The 17,839-nt window shown below is 41.8% G+C and overlaps 1 protein-coding gene across 1 annotated transcript in view; it reads right to left on the reverse strand.

Moving 5' to 3' along the window:
- Window positions 1–2,028, reverse strand: part of ATXN7 (ataxin 7) — a 47,082-nt gene extending 45,054 nt beyond the window's left edge. The window contains exon 1 of the mRNA XM_007445674.1: window positions 1,926–2,028. Coding sequence (XP_007445736.1) covers window positions 1,926–2,028 — 103 coding nt within the window. The remainder of the gene's footprint in view (window positions 1–1,925) is intronic.
- Window positions 2,029–17,839: the final 15,811 nt, after the last annotated feature.

Consider the following 17,839-nt stretch of genomic DNA (forward strand, 5'->3'; position numbering starts at 1 on the left):
TCTTCCGAATAGCCTAATATGAAGGCTGTTTCCTTTAAGAAGCCTGCTCTGAGTTACTGTGCGAGAAGCAATCTGTGCCCCTCCTTATTCTTAAGAACTTGGACTGTTTTACGACTTTCGCCACATCTTCCTGTATCTACAGCTGTACCCTTTTTTCTCTCTCATACCTATCAACTGTCAGGCACTGCATGAGGGACTTCACCACGCTGTTTCATTTCATCCTCTCTGGAAACCAGTGAGGTTGCTATTACTGTCCCCACATTATAACAAAGGAAGCCAAGGTTGGAAAAACTCGCTCAAGACAAAGAACGAACCTATGGTTCTTGCAAGTTTAGATTTAAATCCAGTCTAGTCTGGCTTCACAATCCTTAACTCCAAAATACTTGGCAACTGACTGACTGCCTTTTCCGATACTAGCCACTTAAGAGTCTTAAGCAAGGAGACGATATCTTATTCAGCTTTGTACTCACTCTGGTGCCTACTCCCAGGCCTCACTGAGAACCACAAACTCAAAGAACTTTTTATAATTACAAAAAAGATTCCTTGGGGGAAGAGGTGGGGATGTTGATTATGACAGTGTGACTCTTACAACAACTGCATCCAGCCCGACAGAAAGCCCTGTAGGTTCAAAGCTAGCTAGGCTGTGTCCCCAGCTCTACTCCCCCACTTAGCCTTAGTCTATTATCATCTTCACCTCTGAACCATTCTCCCTGCTTCTACCCTTCTCCCACAATCTACACTCAGCAAGTCAACCAGTGAGATGGTCCTGTGTTACTCCCTTACATAAACTTTCCAATGCCCCCAAGCGGCTTCTTCCTCTGGCCCACAAGCCTGTACATGAACAGGGTCCTGGTTCAAAAGGTCTGACTTCCCAAGTCTCTACTTCCCTCACCGTTCCCTTCTTCAAGTCTGGGCACGGGCTCTCCCCTCTGTATCAAATGCTTTTATTCCAGATCGCCGCATGGGTGGCTCCCTCTCATCACTTAGGGCTCAGGTCACCAGGGTCACCTCCTTAGAGGCTTTGCTTGAACACACTATTACAGAAAGACCCTGTTGTTCTTCCCTGTCTCAAGCTTGCATTTGTAGTCATGAGGGCAATGACAAAACAACTTGCAGTCATTTAAAAAAATGTGTCTCGTTAGTTTTGCCTTTCTCTCCAGCTAGATTTTAAACTCCATGGAGGGAGGAATGATACCACATCCCCAATGCCTGAAACAAGGTGGGCACTCAAATACCTTCGGGTTGTTACTGAATCTAACTTGATATAAAATTAACTTTTATGATCGGAATTTTTAAAAAACACTTTAGGCAGCATTATGACAATGGAAAAACAAGCTTATTTGGATTCTCACATGATTGACATCAGATAACAACAGGCTTGGAGCCTAAAAGAACAGGGACAGCTCAGAGGTTCATGAAACTCCTGAAGTCACAATGCTTCATTCTAAGTACATGCGCATTTTGATGGGGCAAGAGAGCATAGCTTCATCACATTCACAAATTACAACATCAAGATACATTTAGAACTACTGAACTCGGACATTTCAAAATCACATCTCCTTTAAAAAAGCCATGTCTCTATACTCTGTGTGTGTATATATAATTTTACCAACCACTAAATTCACAACCGTGGGATCTAGAAGGAAACAAACCTTTTACTACACTGATGCAATATTTCAACAAAGATTTTATAAAATACATTTTTTCCCTGTCTAATTTTAATAAAAATCAGAAAATGCAGCACAACCCTTTCAAGAAAATTCAGAAAATACCCAACATCTGATAGGCATTAACCCATTCAATGAATTAGAAAACCTACTTCCTGACAGGGGGAGGGGTATTATAGCCTACCCATGCTGTCACTGGTTTAATACTGCTCTACCTTTTACCCTCTAATAATGATTTTTAAATGGTTAAGCACTTACCATAATGTGATTGAAATGCCTGCGGTTTGACAACCTGATTACAGTCGTTACACACCACCAAGTAGAAATCATCGTGGGCTGGACAGAGACCAAATATTGGCATGTCTGCAATAAAGAAAGAGAGCATCACTCACTCATGCGGTTCCTGTTAATATGAAACCATCTGGGGTGGCAACACTTTCTAAAGGAGTTGCCTTATGATAAAGTACAGAGGATAAAAGTTGTTCCAGTTTAAAAGTAACTGATGTGACACACCATGACTATTAAAACAGAGAAATCAAATCAGGCTTACGGGAACACCGTTATAAAGGGTTAAAATAAAATGCACGAGAAATCATTAGTATGAGGTAAACCAGACAAATCTTTTAAAATGCGAACAATGAATACATTCACACAATAAAGCAACTTTAGATGAACTCTACCAAGGGTTATGAGGAAGAATCTGCAACCACATAAAATGCCTAGCAATTCACAAAGCTGTACCATCTAATGGTTTTGTTTGGTTAACTATTCATTCTATTCCAGCCATCTGGTCTCTGAGTTCTATGGAACCGTTAAGAAAGGAAGCAGAGGTTTCACTGAAGAGTAAAACTGCTGGTTTTGTCAGCATGTAATACAAAGAAAATGATTTTCGTACTTTTTTTTCTTCAGGTCACAACTAACCTCTAGTCCTTTGCTTACACACTGATGCCACTGGACAGAAAGAACCTCAGTACAAGCACAACATTTCATACATTAATCTCAGTTCAGTTACCAGAATAGGGCATGATACAGGTTGGATTTTTTTTTTTGTACTAAGAAGTTAATTAAAATACAAATGTAAAACCAGACTATCTGCATATACATGAAAACAAAGTACAGTAACTTGATACCTGGTAATATATGGTTAACTTAAAAGTCCTAACTGTGGACAATTAATTATTAGTAACAATCCAGGGAACAGAGCTAACAGTTCGAATCCAGCATCTAAATCTTTTAAATATTTCAGACTTGGCATTTTACACTATAAGCACTATTTAGAACATCTGCCATGAATGGATAATTAGCACATTTCAAATAGGCAAATATTTTAGTAGACCAAATACCAAGTTTAAAGAGGGAAAAAAGATCCAAAAAGCTGATTAGCATCTGCCTTCTTTCCTGTAAGATTTAATTTCACACTTTCTCCAGCTTGGGTGGGCTTGGTGGTTTTAAAGGAAACAGAAAATGCCCCGAGGTGATGTAAAGTGATGATAATCTCTAAAATGTCAAATTACGGATCTAATAATATCTACACACAGCTATAGGTCAGATTTTCTTAAACAGTTCCTATTACACTGAACTGCACAGATAGCTAGCTGTGAATCTGAAATATACCAGGGACCAACAGGATTCTGGGACGCAGCAGCAGCACCAAGCAGGTTCTACATGCTACGATCTCATTTTATCCTCACAACTACTTGGGTAGATACCATTATAACCCTGCTCTGGAGAGGAGGAAACTGATTCACAGAAAGGTGAACTACTTTGTCTAAGTCAATAGCTGAGATTTGATTCTGACTCACAATGGCTTGAATTTGGTCCCTTGAAGACCGAAGGAAAATGATTTCTAGAAATTCCTTCCAGATTCCAACTCCAACAAGTTGAATGTCAGGGCTGAACACCTTTGACGGAATAAACTGATAAGACAACAGAAGAAGGTTCTAACAGACTGCTGACTTCTGTGACTAAGCTTAACAATTTCATGAAAAATAAGAGCCAAATAATGTGCTATTTTCCTGGAAAGCATGCCCACATTGAGTTAAAAATAGTACATGTGGGAGAAGGGGAAAGGTTATATCCATGGAATGATCAACAAGTAATGAGCCATTTTCAATGGCTACAGTTTGACATGACATTTCCTTTTTTCTTTTTCTTTTTTTGGCCATGCCCCGGGGCACGTAGGATCTTAGTTCCCCAATCAGGGATTGAATCCGCTCCCCCCTGCACTGGAAGTGCAGAGTCTTAACCACCAGACCCTCAGGAAAGTCCCAACATTTCCGTTTTAAAAATAAAAATGTAAAGTAGTTTACCTTAAGTTCCATATATCCCTATGCTAAATCATTCTGACACGGGACAATTAAGTATGAATTACAGAAATGGCAAAACATTCATAACTTACAGCTGAAAAGTATGAAATGCCTATAAACATCAAATCAACAGTTTCATGAATGAAATCAACTTGATCAGTTTTATTAATTAAACAGTAGTTAAAGTATTAAATTAAGTGGTCTCAGTTTAGACTTAGGCCTCGGCAATGTGCCTGGTTTGTGTGATTTCTCACAGCACTCTATTTCAAGCAATGCTGTTTAAAATATGTCACTTTGCCAGATACCAGATACTGCTGGGGACTAGCTTCCCACCCCTTTATAAATAAGCCAATTGTAAAAAATTAAAAACTGTATCAATCCTTTCAAATAATAAAAATTTAACTGGCCAAAATGATGTTTATGTAGAAAACTGTTCTTTTTTTGTTCTGATTCCTTTGATCCTTTTGTGAGACTCAGAAATACTAACAAAACTAAGTGAGTAGGGGTCATTCTGTGAGGGACCAAGAATTTATACTTCTGTAAAAGGTTCAATTTCCTCAATAACATAATTATTTGCAATTGATGACAATAAAGATGATAATCATAATGATAAACAGTTGGCATTTTCTGAGAGACCACTCTGTGCCAGGTTCTCAGATAAGCACTTTTCATAAGGTTTATCCTTCAGTATAATCTTCATTTTACCGACGGAGACAAGAACTTGTCTAATTTCACCCAGCAAAAAAGTACAACCAGGACTCAAACTGAGGTTTGCACCATCTGTGACCTCAATTCCATGCCCACCCACACCCACACCCACACACACATACACAATCCCTGTGGGGAAAAAACATGGTACACTTAAACGCACTTCATGCTACCCTATGAAATCAAGTTCCTGTTCGGAGAACCTAAAGCAACTTTAATTTTAGCTTTCTGAATTCTTTACTTTCAGATATCCATATTTGGACGTAAGCTAAAGGATACAAAATAATTTAAATAAAATGTCTTCTTTGGGGGAAAAAAAGGAGTTTATATCCTTTTTCTGCATTAGGACATTCCAGAGGCCTTAGCAACAGGAACAGCATGTGGAATGCTGTGGTAATAGAGAAAATGAAATAATTTTTGTGAGCGACAGTATGTATGTTTCTGAATACTTTCCAAGTGTAAGTTCACAATCAGCCCATCTACAAATTAACACATGGAACTTGCCCAAACGCAAGAAGGGAAAAGCTTCATTTATGACGGAAAACAGAGTTCCTATTGAGTTAAAATGAGTTCCTACTGAGTTAAAAAAAAAAAAAAGTTTACAAAATTGTCTTTAAATATACAACTTAAACCATTATATGAAATACAATGAAAGTTTTAAAACTGTACTTGACCCCATGGACTCTGACCTAATTTGAAAGAATGGATTTTATCGTGTGTAAGCCCTAAATCTTTCTCAGGTTTCAGGTCACCCTAATCTTCCAATCAGTGAGTGGCCCGGCACCCACACCGAGGCTGCCATGTATTTTGGAGACCCCAGGCCAGCAGCGTAGGAAGGACTGGGTTTAAGCACATGGACACATGAGCACATGTGTGCAGAACCTTCAGTCCCGTGCAGACTGAAGGCCCTCTGGCCAAAGCCAGTCCTGAACAGTTACTTTGGTGCTGCCATCCCCATTTTGAGGCCTGTGCCCAGCAACAAAACTTGAGCACCGTAGCAAAGCATTTCACCTTTGCAGTACCCTGTGCGTCTCCCTTCTCCCATGCACCCAAACTTCTACATGCCAACGACTCCCACATTTCTATCTCTAGCCCAGACGGCTCCCGAGCTCTGTCTAGACTCACAAATCCAACTGCCTCCCTATTAGACACTGCCATCTGGATGTCTTTCATACATCTCAAATCAAACAAGCACGTCCAAGAGAGCTTTGCCTTCCACTCTGCCCTGTTCCCTGCCCCCCAAAATCTTCCCCCTTTTGGGTAAATGACCCTGCTCATCTTCTCAAACTAAAAACCCACACAACACCCCGACTCTTCTTTCCCTCATCACACCCAGGCCACCAGCAGGTCCGATCAGCTCTCCTCTAACACCTCTGTCCATTTCTCTCCACTGCCCAGCCCACCACTGTAAAGCCTGTCACCAGCACCTTTCCTATGGACTGTGGAAGAAAGTCTCCCACATGGCCGACAATCCCTTCCACACGACTGCCAGAGCGATTCTTCGAAATCCTCCAACAGATCACGTAAATACCATTAAAACTTCCCAAGTGACTTCCCACTCCTCTCGGAATAAAATCCAAGCCTTTACCATAACCCCCAAGGTTATGGGATACACCAGCGGTCTGTCCTCCGCCCTTCACTCCCTGTCCCCTGAGTCCCTGCTCCCCTCTCCTTGGCTCACTCTGCTCCAGGCACACTGATCTCCATTCTCTCCTTGGAAAGCTTTTTCTCGGCCAGGCTCTGCCCCTGCTCTTCACAAGATGCCTGGTGCATTCTCACACATCAGGTCTCAGCTCAGCTGTCATCTCTTCAGAGGGCTGTCTCCAGCTCCTCCCCAGTTAGTTATTCTCTGTCACAGGTATTTTAAGCAGAGTGGCTAACAGTGTGGGCCACTCCCCAGCATCCCGAATCCAACGTGATCTCGGGCAAGTTCTATAACCTCTTTGAACTTCAGTCTCTTCTTCATGTGTCAAATATTGACAATCACAGCACCTAATTCACCAGGCACCTCCCAGGGTAGAAAGAGTAAGAGAGCTAATACACGCAAAGCCTTAGAAGGCCCCAGGAAGTGCTCAATCAATGTCCCCCAACGGCCTGTAAGGTAGGAGTCATGCACGCCCACTGTATTGCTCAGGAAACTAAGGCACACAGACACTGAGATCTCACAAGCTAATGAGTGGCAGAGTCAAGATTTGAACCCAGGTCTGATGGGCTCAGAAGCCCAGGCATTTCCCAACATTCTCCCAGAAGCTGCCAGAATCTGCCTCCTCCATGCTGCTCCCACTGCCAGTGCCCGCGGTCAGAGCCTGGTGGCCTCCACACACCGGTACAGAGCTCCTAATAGGGTCTGAGTTGCTTCCCTCTTCAGCCTCCTCCACTCTGCTGCCAAAGCCACCAACCTACAAAGTAATAAAGCCATTCCTCTCCTTGGAGACCTCTGCTGGCTTCAAAGTGGCACTTGGACCGCTGACCTACCTCTCTGCAAGCAAGGCCCTAGCACTCTTTTCTCCTCCCACCTCTCCAGGCTGAGTCAACCTGCTCTAAGCTCAAGACTGTGTGGGTCTTCTCAGAACCTGCCCTGTTCTCTGCAATCCTACCTTTTGGACACAACTGTTCCTACAGCACAGAAAGCTCTTCTCTCTTCCTTCTGGAATTCCCGCCATTCGACCAGAGCTGTGCTCTTACTCATACCATTCATATCTCCAACACAGTCCTTCACTCACTGACTTATGATTTTTGAATGGTAATTGATAAGTGGATGCCTCTGCAGCCCTGTCTGACAGCAGACTCCTTGCCTTGCCTAGCACAGAGTCTGAGAAATGAACTCAAGATTATGTGACTGTGAAGTAATGACTGACATCTGGAACTCTCCCGTAGCTTCCACTTGCTCTTGGGATAAAAACTAAGACCCCTGACAAGGCTCTCTCCCCGCTGGCACCCTGCACCTGGCCCCTCTGGCCTTCATTTTGTCCCTGGTGCACACCATGCTCTCTCCTGTCACAGCACCACGGTGCTTGCTGTTCCCTCTGTTTGAACTCCCTTCCTCCAGATCTTGACCTGGCTTGTTACTTTACTTCATTTGGTCTCAGCTTCAGTGTTGCTTCCTTGGAGACTTGGCTACTCAGGTCCCGTTATCTGCTCTCAGAGCACTGACTTAGCCTTGCCACACAGCACCACGCCCTGTTTGTACTATCCATCTAACTGTGTGAACCTTAACCTCCTCCCACTAGACTAAGTTCCACATCTGTCTTGTTTTCTGCTCTAGTGACAGTGCCTAACAAGGCCTAACTTGATGGACAGGAAGCAGCCAATGGATGTACTAGTATTACTGGGTGGAGAGTAACTAAAGTATTAGATGAAGTCCCTGTGGTGCCACCATAAGGCAAGGGTATAATTGTGCCTTTATGTCATGTAATGACATACAGTCACCCACTAGAACTGGGTATCCAGTGAGATAAAAGTTCAAGGGTGAGAAGGTTTCCCTTGAACACATGATCCCATTCCTGGGGGCGGTTTCTGGTAAAATTTGTGTTGCAGGGTCTGCTTCTCAAATGTGCACACTGGCAAATTCTCTTTTGCTAGTGTGTGCAGTGCAGTAACTAAGAACAGTTCTGGAGTCAGCCTACTGAGATTCAAGTCCCTAATCTTTCTCTTACTAGCTATGTGAACACAGTTAAATTATTAACTTCAGTTTCCTCATCTGTAAAATACAAAGAACAGGACCTACATTTCACAGTGCTGTTGTGAGGATGAAATAAACTACTCCGTGGAGAGCATTCCATGCTGAACACATAGTAAACACGCAGTGTTAGCAAAATAAACAAAAACACACAATATACACACACTAGACATGTTCTGCTGCAAGGGCCCCAGTTCTCAATGATTAAAGTCGCAGGAGATCGATATATACACCAAACGGCAACTGACTATTTTATAATGTGAGCTTAACCTTCAAGTGGTCTCTGCCCCTGCTGCTGACCACACACTCCTCCCTGTAAGCAATGAAAGGCAGGGGAGAGGCGGACGAGACTTGCTGGTGCTCCCCCTGCAGGGGGTCAAGGCTCAAGTTTCGGAGTTTAAGCTCTACCCTGCAAGCCTGGGAGAATCCACAGTTTTAAGGAAGGAAGCCACATGATACAAAAGGTCACTCTGGCATGAGTGTGGATCTACCGAGGTAAGGGGGTAGTGGGGTGGTCCCCAAGGGCTGATGCAAAAGTCAGAGTGAGACAGGAAGTGCCTATGTGATGAAGATGGGAGAGACCAGACTGAAGACATGCTTTGGAGAGCTCTGCAAAGAGATGGGGAGACCATGGATCGGGGGTGAGGAAGAGGGGAGAAAGACAAAGATGGGCTGCAGTTTGTTCCTTGCTCACTGTAGCTAATGTGGCCAGCTAACGCATGATGCGAGACACAGAGATGGAAGAACTTAGCTTGCTAAGGCAATAGAGCCCAGCAGTTAAAGGCACAGCCGCTAGAACCACACTGGCTGCATTCAAATCCCAGCCTTGCCGCTTGGTAGCCTTTACCTCAGTTTCCTCATCTATAAATGGGAAAAGTGACAGTACCTACCTCACTGGTAGGAAGAACTAATGAACAGATGTAAAATGTTTAGAACAATGCAAAGTACTTTGTAAACACGAGCCATTTTTAAAATCATCTTCCAGATCACTGTCCTCCGGTCTTTGACCTAAATAGTGGCTATTCTCCCCTCCGCCTATTCCAACTCCCCCACCCATACGCATTTAAATAGTGGTGTTTTTAGGGACTTCCCTGGGGGCACAGTGCTTAAGAATCCGCCTGCCAAGGCAGGGGACACAGGTTCAACCCCTGGTCCGAGAAGATCCCACATGCCACGGAGCAACTAAGCCGGTGCGCCACAACTACTGAGCCTGTGCGCTAGAGCCCACGAGCCACAACTACTGAAGCCCGTGCGCCTAGAGCCCGTGCACCACAATGAGAAGCCCACGCACCGCAACAGGGTAGCCCCCCCTCGCCGCAACTAGAGAAAGCCCGCGCAGCAACGAAGACCCAATGCAGCCAAAAATAAATAAATAATTTTTTTAAATTAAAAAATAAAAACAGTGATGTTTTTAAATCATAAATGTCACCTAGTCTGATTAAACCCTTAGTTTACCATGTAGAGTACTCCAATGCAGTCAGAATGAAAATCAGTGCTTAGAAAGACCCTGCCTGATCTCTGCAACCATAAGACACAGCCACTCCTCATCCATGCCAGAATTCCATCTCCTCGACAGTTACGCACACGGGCCAACCACTTTCCCACCTCAGGTCCTTTGCTAATTCTGCTCCCTCTGTACAGAATGCTTTGTCTGGCTGGTTCCAGATCACAGCTTACATTCCACTGAAAGACCTTGCCTGACCACTCAGTTTAAAGCAGGACCCTATCTCTTCAGGCAGTACTCTCTCTTCACTCATTAGTTATTTGTAATTTGTGTTCTGGCTACCGCCCTAAGATATAAACTCCATGAGGGCAGAGGCCATGTCTGCGCAGCACAATGCCTAGAACACAGTAGGTTCTCAACAAAAGAATCTGAGAAAGGCCTCTGGACTGGACTTCCTGAGTTCAAATTCCAATGCCATCACTCACTAGGAGCAGTAACTTGGGCAAGTTCCTCAGCTTCAGTACCCTCATTTGTAAAATGGACACGATAATAGTAGCTACCTTAATGTGTAGTTATGAGGATGAGATGAGTTAGTATACATACAGCTCTTAGAACTATGTCTGGCACAGAGCATGTGCTAGGTCTGTCTTACCTATTAGGATTATAATTATTTCCATTTTCACTGTCAGTGGGTTACACTGGTCACTGCTTCTAATCTTTTGCTGGTCTACAGCCACCACCTCTTGTACACTCAGTGTATTAAGTACTCACTGTATGTCAGGTCTCATGGCAAGTACTCTGTGTATATCATTCATTCATGTATCAAAAGTCTACTATGCCTAGACACGATTCTAGGTACTGGGTATACATCAGTGAACAAAAATCACAACAGCAACACCACCATCTGAGAAGCAATACCCATAACACAAACAATCAAAGTTTTCAATTACTGAGCACTTCCTGTGTTCCAGGTACAGTGCTAAGTATTAACTCAATTGCTCTTCACAACACCACCCACCTTTCAGGGTCGCTGTCCCCACTTCACAGATAAAGCAAGTGAGGAACAAGATTACCTGCCTTAAGTCACAGAGCCAGCACACGGAGGAGCTGAGATGTGAAGGTAGGCTGCTCCCACGTACGTGCTCCTCACCACCTCACACGAGCCTCACCATTGCTCAGCGCACTCCCAGCCTCTCCCTCCTTGTTTAATCAAAGTCAATCAAGGCATCCTATCAAACAGCAGACTTCTGATGCCACCTCTGGACTGTCTGCTCTCACTGCTACGCAAAGGTTTCCTTAGCTACTAGGACTCTCAGCTCCACTAGTGTCGGAAACACTTCGAAGTAACCTGATGGACCAACTTGGAAGGCTGGTCTGCACATAACTGACTTTTACTATAGTCAGTCCCAAATTTATTTCAAATGGTAACCGTCAGTTCTGGGTAATCAAAAGGAATATCAATGATATAATAAAAAAGTTTTAAACTGCTCTTAAGTGAGCTTTAACATCTCCACGGGGAAAAGATAAAACAGAATTTTATTTCTACCTTCTGCACACACTTCTCCAAAATTCATATTCTCTGCTCCAATAATTAAAGGAAACTGGACTTTCCTTTGATCATAAGACATTAGATGATGAACCAACCAGACCCAAAAAAAGGCCAATCAACAACCTGCCAAAATGTATGTGGTTTGGGACCCTGTCTGAACTAAAGCAGTCAATAAAACTACATTAAAAAAAAAAAAAAGAGACAGATGTTTCCAGTACCAAACACCAGAGGACCAAAGAGTCAGAGATTAGAAAGCAGTCCTGTCTAACAGTTATTAATCACTATCTAAAAGTGGCCAACCTTATAGTGACCCTCCATAGACAAGTCATAAGTGCTACTGTTGTCACTAATTGTACTGAAAATGAGATACAGTACCTGGCAAAGAACAGAGGAAGCAAATATCAAAATCCTAGGGAACCTGAGTTAGGGAAGGCCAGGTAGGGTTACAAAGGTGACATACATGACAGGCTACCTCACGTGTACCTTTAGCTACTCAAAATACTGTCAGCAAATTCTGACCTTTCAAACGGAAACTACAGGCACCTTCCAAAACCCTTAGAGAATCTTACCTGCATCACTACCATTCAGCTAAGCGTGTAGACTATGATAAGATATGGGCTATAAGAGCGTTTACCACTTAGCTGGTATTATAACCTCAAGAGAGGTACTTACCTCTAGACATCCAGTTCCTGCGTTTGAAAAATGGTGAAAACAATGGTATCTATGTCAGGAGATTGTTGGATTGCATGAGATAATTCATGTAAAATGTTTAGTTCTATGTCTGCCTAAACACAGTAAGCAGAGTATATGTAAATACTTAATGAAGAGTAGTGTTAATATTATCATTATTATCGTTAAGCTTATGGTTATAAACTCATGACTCAGTTAAGAATACTTTCTTTTCTTCAAAAGGCAGTCAACACCCAACACCACATCTGCCAGACATCTTGTATGCGGAAAACCCACAGCTCTCATACACCTAAAAACAGCATTAACTATGGAATGGTATTGCCTACTCACCTAGCTTTATATTTTTAAGTGGTTAGCTTTATATACACCATACCCTAGCCCAGAAAATCAAGTTCAACAAATTTAAAAGAAATGAAATCATACCAAGTATTTTCTCTGACCACAACGGAATCAAATTGGAAACCAGTAACAGAAAGATACTAGAAAATTTCCAAACACTTGGAACCTAGACACTTCAAATAATCCATAACCAATATAATACGTGATATTAACAAGTTAAAGAAGAAAAATCATACTACCGTAATAGTTGATGCAGAAAAAATATGTATGATTTTTTTAAACAATCCAGAGAACTCGGAATAAAGGGGATTTCCTTAACTTGACAAAGAACATTTACAAAAAACCCTACAATTAACATCATACTTAATGGAGAAAGGCTGCATGCTTTACTCCTAAGGTCAGGAACAAGGCAAGGATACCCACTCTCAGCAAAGCACTGAAGTTCTAGCCAGAGAAATCAGGCAAGAAAAGGAAATAAAAGGCATACAGATTCGAAAGGAAGAAATAAGCTTTCTCCATCTGCAGATGACTTGATGTTCTGTGGAGAAAACCACAAAGAACCTACAAAAAACGTCCCCAAATTTACCAGCTTAGCAATATCACAGGATACAAAATTTACTTAGTCTGTCTGGGCTGCTATAACAAAATACCATAGACTGGGTAGCTTATAAACAACAAACATTCATTTCTCACAGTTCTGGGAGCTGGGAATCCAAGATTAAGGCACCAGCACACTGAGGGTCTGGTGAGAGCCTGCTTCCTGGTTCAGAGTCGTCTTTTCATGGTGTCCTCCACACTGAGCTTAAGGGGAGAGGGAGCTCTCTGGAGCCTCTTTCACAAGGGCACTAATCCCATGCATGAGAGCTCCACCTTTATGATCTAACCACTTCCCAAAGGCCCCACCTCCCAAAATCATCACACTGGCGATTAGGTTTCAACATATGAATTTGCGGTGGGTGGGGGGACGACGGGACACAAACATTCAGTCTGTACACAAGATCAACACAGAAAAATTAACTGTCTTTCTATATATTTGTAATGAACACATGAAAACCAAAATCACATGGCTAGCCTGCAGCTGGCATAGCAAGTTAAGCAAGTTATTTGCTTTATGGTATACCTGAGTATTATCCAACAGCCATGTGGCTATATGATGAATGTAGCAAACTAGAGACCTGTATCTTTCATAACATCCTTAAAGGGATGTTATAATTATCTCATATTTGTAAAGTCTCTAAATATCTTACCCAAAGCATGCCGCAGAAGATTCAGAGCTTTCAATAGAAAATTAAACTGTAATAACTGTCTTGAGTTTGTTTCAGATTCCTCAAGTCAGAAGGGAAATGCTCTTTAGATCTTCTATATTAATGGTCACAATGAAAAAAGTACACTGAACTCTACATTCATCCTCAAGATAAAGCCTCACTACTTGAAGTACGGTCCACAGGCCAACTGTTTCTGTATCACTGAGAAGCTGGTTAGGATTACAGGGTTTCAGGACCCAACCCAGACACTGCAAATCAGAATCTGCATTTTATCAAGATTCCCAGGTGATTTATATACATGTTTGATAAGTGCTGAAAACAGCACTATAACATCATATAACCTGGACTGAAACTTGAATAATGTGACCAATGTTGGAGAAATTATTCATATATTATCCAGACTTTTTCCAATCCATCCATCAAAGGCATATTGAACATATTTGCTCAACTGTACATTGCTCAAATGTGTACTTAGTATTTGCCTATTATAGAATATAATAAATATATACTATATCATGTATACTGAGTATATTAGTCTGTAGTTTTCAGTTACTGTGATGTCTTTGGTTTTGGTACTGGCCTCACAGGATGAGTTTCTATTTTTTAGAAAAGTTTGTGTTGGGTGGGTCCTACTTCTTTATACATTTAGTAAAATGCACCAGTGAAGCCATCCAGGCCTGGGCTTTCTTTTGTGGGAAATTTTAAAGTTTGCAGTTTAAAGTTGACAGTATCTTTCTTGGAATTTGTCCATTTCATCTAGGTTATTCCATGTGTAGGCATACAGCCATTCACAGTGCTCCTTTATAACCCTGTATCTGTCAGGTCGGTAGTGATATTACCTATTTAATTCCTGATTTCAGTGATATGAGTGATGTGGTCAGGTCTAGCTAAAGGTTTGTCAATTTTATCAAAATCAAAGCACTCTCATGTCAAGGATCAACTTTTGGTTTCACTGACTTTTTTGCTTTGTTCTTCTACTACCTAGCTCATCTAATTCATTATTTTCTTCCTTCTGCTTGCTTTGTGTTTAGTTTGCTCTTCTTTTTCTAGTTTCTTAGGGAGGAAGGTTAGGTTATTGACTTGCGATCACTCTTACTTTTCGGTACGTGGGCCTCTCACTGCTGCGGCCTCTCCTGTTGCGGAGCACAGGCTCCGGACCCGCAGGCTCAGCAGCCATGGCTCATGGGCCCAGCTGCTCCGCGGCATGTGGGATCTTCCCGGACCGGGGCACGAACCCGTGTCCCCTGCATCGGCAGGCGGACTCTCAACCACCGCGCCACCAGGGAAGCCCCACTCTTACTTTTCAATATAACTATTTACAGCTATAAATTTTCCCTTAAGTACTGCTTCAGCTGCAGTATGTTAAGTTTTGGTATGCTGCTTCGTTTTCATTAGTTTCAAAGTATAATTTCTCTTGTGATTTCTTCTTTGACCCACTGCTTATTTAGGGATGTTCTTTAATTTTCACAAGCTTGTTAATTCCCCAAATTTCCTCTGGTTGTTGATTTCTAATTTTCTCCATGTGGTTAGAGAATGTAATTTGTACTTGTATGATTTCAGCACTTTTACATTTAGTTAGGCTTATTTTATTGTGGCCTAACATATTATTCTGAGAATATTCCACTGCACTTGAAAAGCATGAATATTCCGCTGTTGGTTGTGTCTGATTGGTTTAGGTTTTTCAAGTCTTTGACATCCGTGCTGATCTTCTGCCTAGCTGTTGTAACCATTCTTTAAAGTGAGTTATTGAAATCTCCAACTATTACTGTTGAATTCTCCATTTCTCCTTTCACAGTGTAAGTCTTTTGCTTCACATATTTTGAAGCTCTCTTGTTAGGTACGTATATCTTTGTAACTGCTATTTCTTCCTGATGGATTGACTCATTCATGATTATAAAACATCCTTCTCTATCATTAATGACTTCGAAAAGTCTGTTTTGTCTGATATTTGTACAGCTAGACTAAGTCTCTTTTGACTACTGTTTGCATATTATATTTTCTATTAACTTTCAACATACTTCCAACTTTGAATCTGAAGTGCGTCTCTTGTTGACAGCATATCACTGAATCGTGATTTTTTAAAATTCATTCTGCCAATTTCTGCCTGCTGATTAGTGTTTATTCTATTTACATTTAACATAATTACTGATAAGGTAGGATTTATGTCTGTGATTTTGCTACTTGTTTAATACATGTTTTATGTCTTTTTTTGTTCCTCTATTCTATTACGGCATCCTTTTGTGTTAAATTAATAGATTCTAATATACCTTTTTAATTCCCCTTTTTTTCTTTTACTCCCCCCCCCACCCAAGTTATTTTCTTAGTAGTTGCCCTGGGGATTACAATTAACATCTTAACTTCAGACAATGTAGTTTGAATAAGACCAACTTAATTTCAACAGTACTTTAGAAATGCTTTGCTTTGATATGGCTCCATTTTGTGCTTTTTCCCGCCACCATGTGGGCCGTGTTTTGCTGTTTCTCTGCCTTATAATTTTTTGTTGAAAACTAGACAATACAGACAATGTGGCAATTCTACAAATGAGATCCACCTGCCGTTTTGCTTTGTTTAGTGGTCTAATTGTATAGTCTGTATTCTTTGTTATGTGTGTGCTTGGTTAGCTAATTATTGGACAGGGATTTCCTTAAATATCTTGAACCAGTAAGTCTACCAGGTTTTGCCAAGGGGCTCTGTGCATATGTTGGGACATGTCTTCAATGCTCTAGCAATCAATTTACAGCTCTGCCTTAGCCTTCACTTCCTGCTTGCATAGAACCTCAAAGTCAGCCAGATGTGAGAGATTAGGGTTTTCTCAGGTCATTCCTGAGCATGTGGACAGCCCTATACACACAAACTGTTTTCTTCTCTTTCTTCTTTTTAAATTGAAGTATAGCTAATTTAATGCACTTGGTTTTCTAGATTCCCAGGAATCTTGAAAATGTTGGAGCTCTTTAAAAACCCCAAATGACATCTCATTTCCCAGTGTTTTCTACTTAGTTTTTTGGTCAGCCTCTTGTCAACCTCAACTGATATCAGAACCTCAAACAACTGCAATGTACAATAATTGCCACTAATTTTTTTTTATTATTATTAAACAAACACCCTAGGGATAGGGCACAGAGTGAGCTCTGATACAGACAATTTCTGAGAATGGATCTTTTTAGGGAGCTACTAGACAGTTCAAACAGTGACAATTTTCTGGGCATATGGCTTTAGGGAAGCTCCCAAACCCATTCTTTCCACTCCGATGGCTTCTAAGCTACTGTTTTTCACAGCTACCATAGTTGTGAGGTTTGCAGGTTTTCAAAGTTACTGTGGAGTCGGGGGTGGGGTGCAGCAGCATTAACACAGAGTGAGTTAAAACACCACAGACTCTGCTGTATTTATTTACAGAGATTCAGTTATTTTTCTTGTATAAATGCTCCATAAATCCTACAAGCCTTTAATTTTTAGAACTCTGAAAAAGTTAATTTTGTCAATTCTTGCCAGTGTTCTCACTGTTTTTACAGAGATTTTGGGAAGTCCTTACTCCACCAATAGGAAATGCTTACTGGAAGTATTTTAATGGAGGATAACATTATCAGATTCTTTATTATTTTCAACCCTACTCAAACTGTGGAATGGAGAAGGGAAATTCGTCGTTCAAAAGTTAAAAGTGAGAAGGCCAATCATTTGCATTTGCAATAGTACAGGTGAGAGACACAGGGTAGCTTGGACTTGGAGATCACAGTGAGATGGCATAGAAACAATTCACAAATATTTAGAAGGAACTGCTGACATGACTTGGTAATGGCCTGGATACAAGGGTGGTGCAGAGAATGATGCCAAGTTTCCTGTCTTGCAGAACAGGATGGATGGGTGGTACCAGTCTCTGAGAAGGAATCCTGGAAGAATGCCAGGTCAGAGTAGGAGGAATATACACTGGGGACATCTTAAATCTAGGTGCCTCTGAGATTTCCAAGAAGATACCAAGGAAGCCATCATCTTCTAGACTCTCCCCTGGTTTTAGAGAAATGCTTTATAAATCAAGTCCTTAAACATTATTTCCGGGCTTCCCTGGTGGCGCAGTGGTTGAGAGTCCGCCTGCCGATGCAGGGGACACGGGTTCATGCCCCGGTCCGGGAAGATCCCACATGCCGCGGAGCGGCTGGGCCCGTGGGCCATGGCCGCTGAGCCTGTGCACCCGGAGCCT

This window comes from Lipotes vexillifer, unplaced genomic scaffold (assembly GCF_000442215.2).
Source record: "Lipotes vexillifer unplaced genomic scaffold, Lipotes_vexillifer_v1.1 scaffold239, whole genome shotgun sequence".
NCBI classification, from domain to species: domain Eukaryota; kingdom Metazoa; phylum Chordata; class Mammalia; order Artiodactyla; family Lipotidae; genus Lipotes; species Lipotes vexillifer.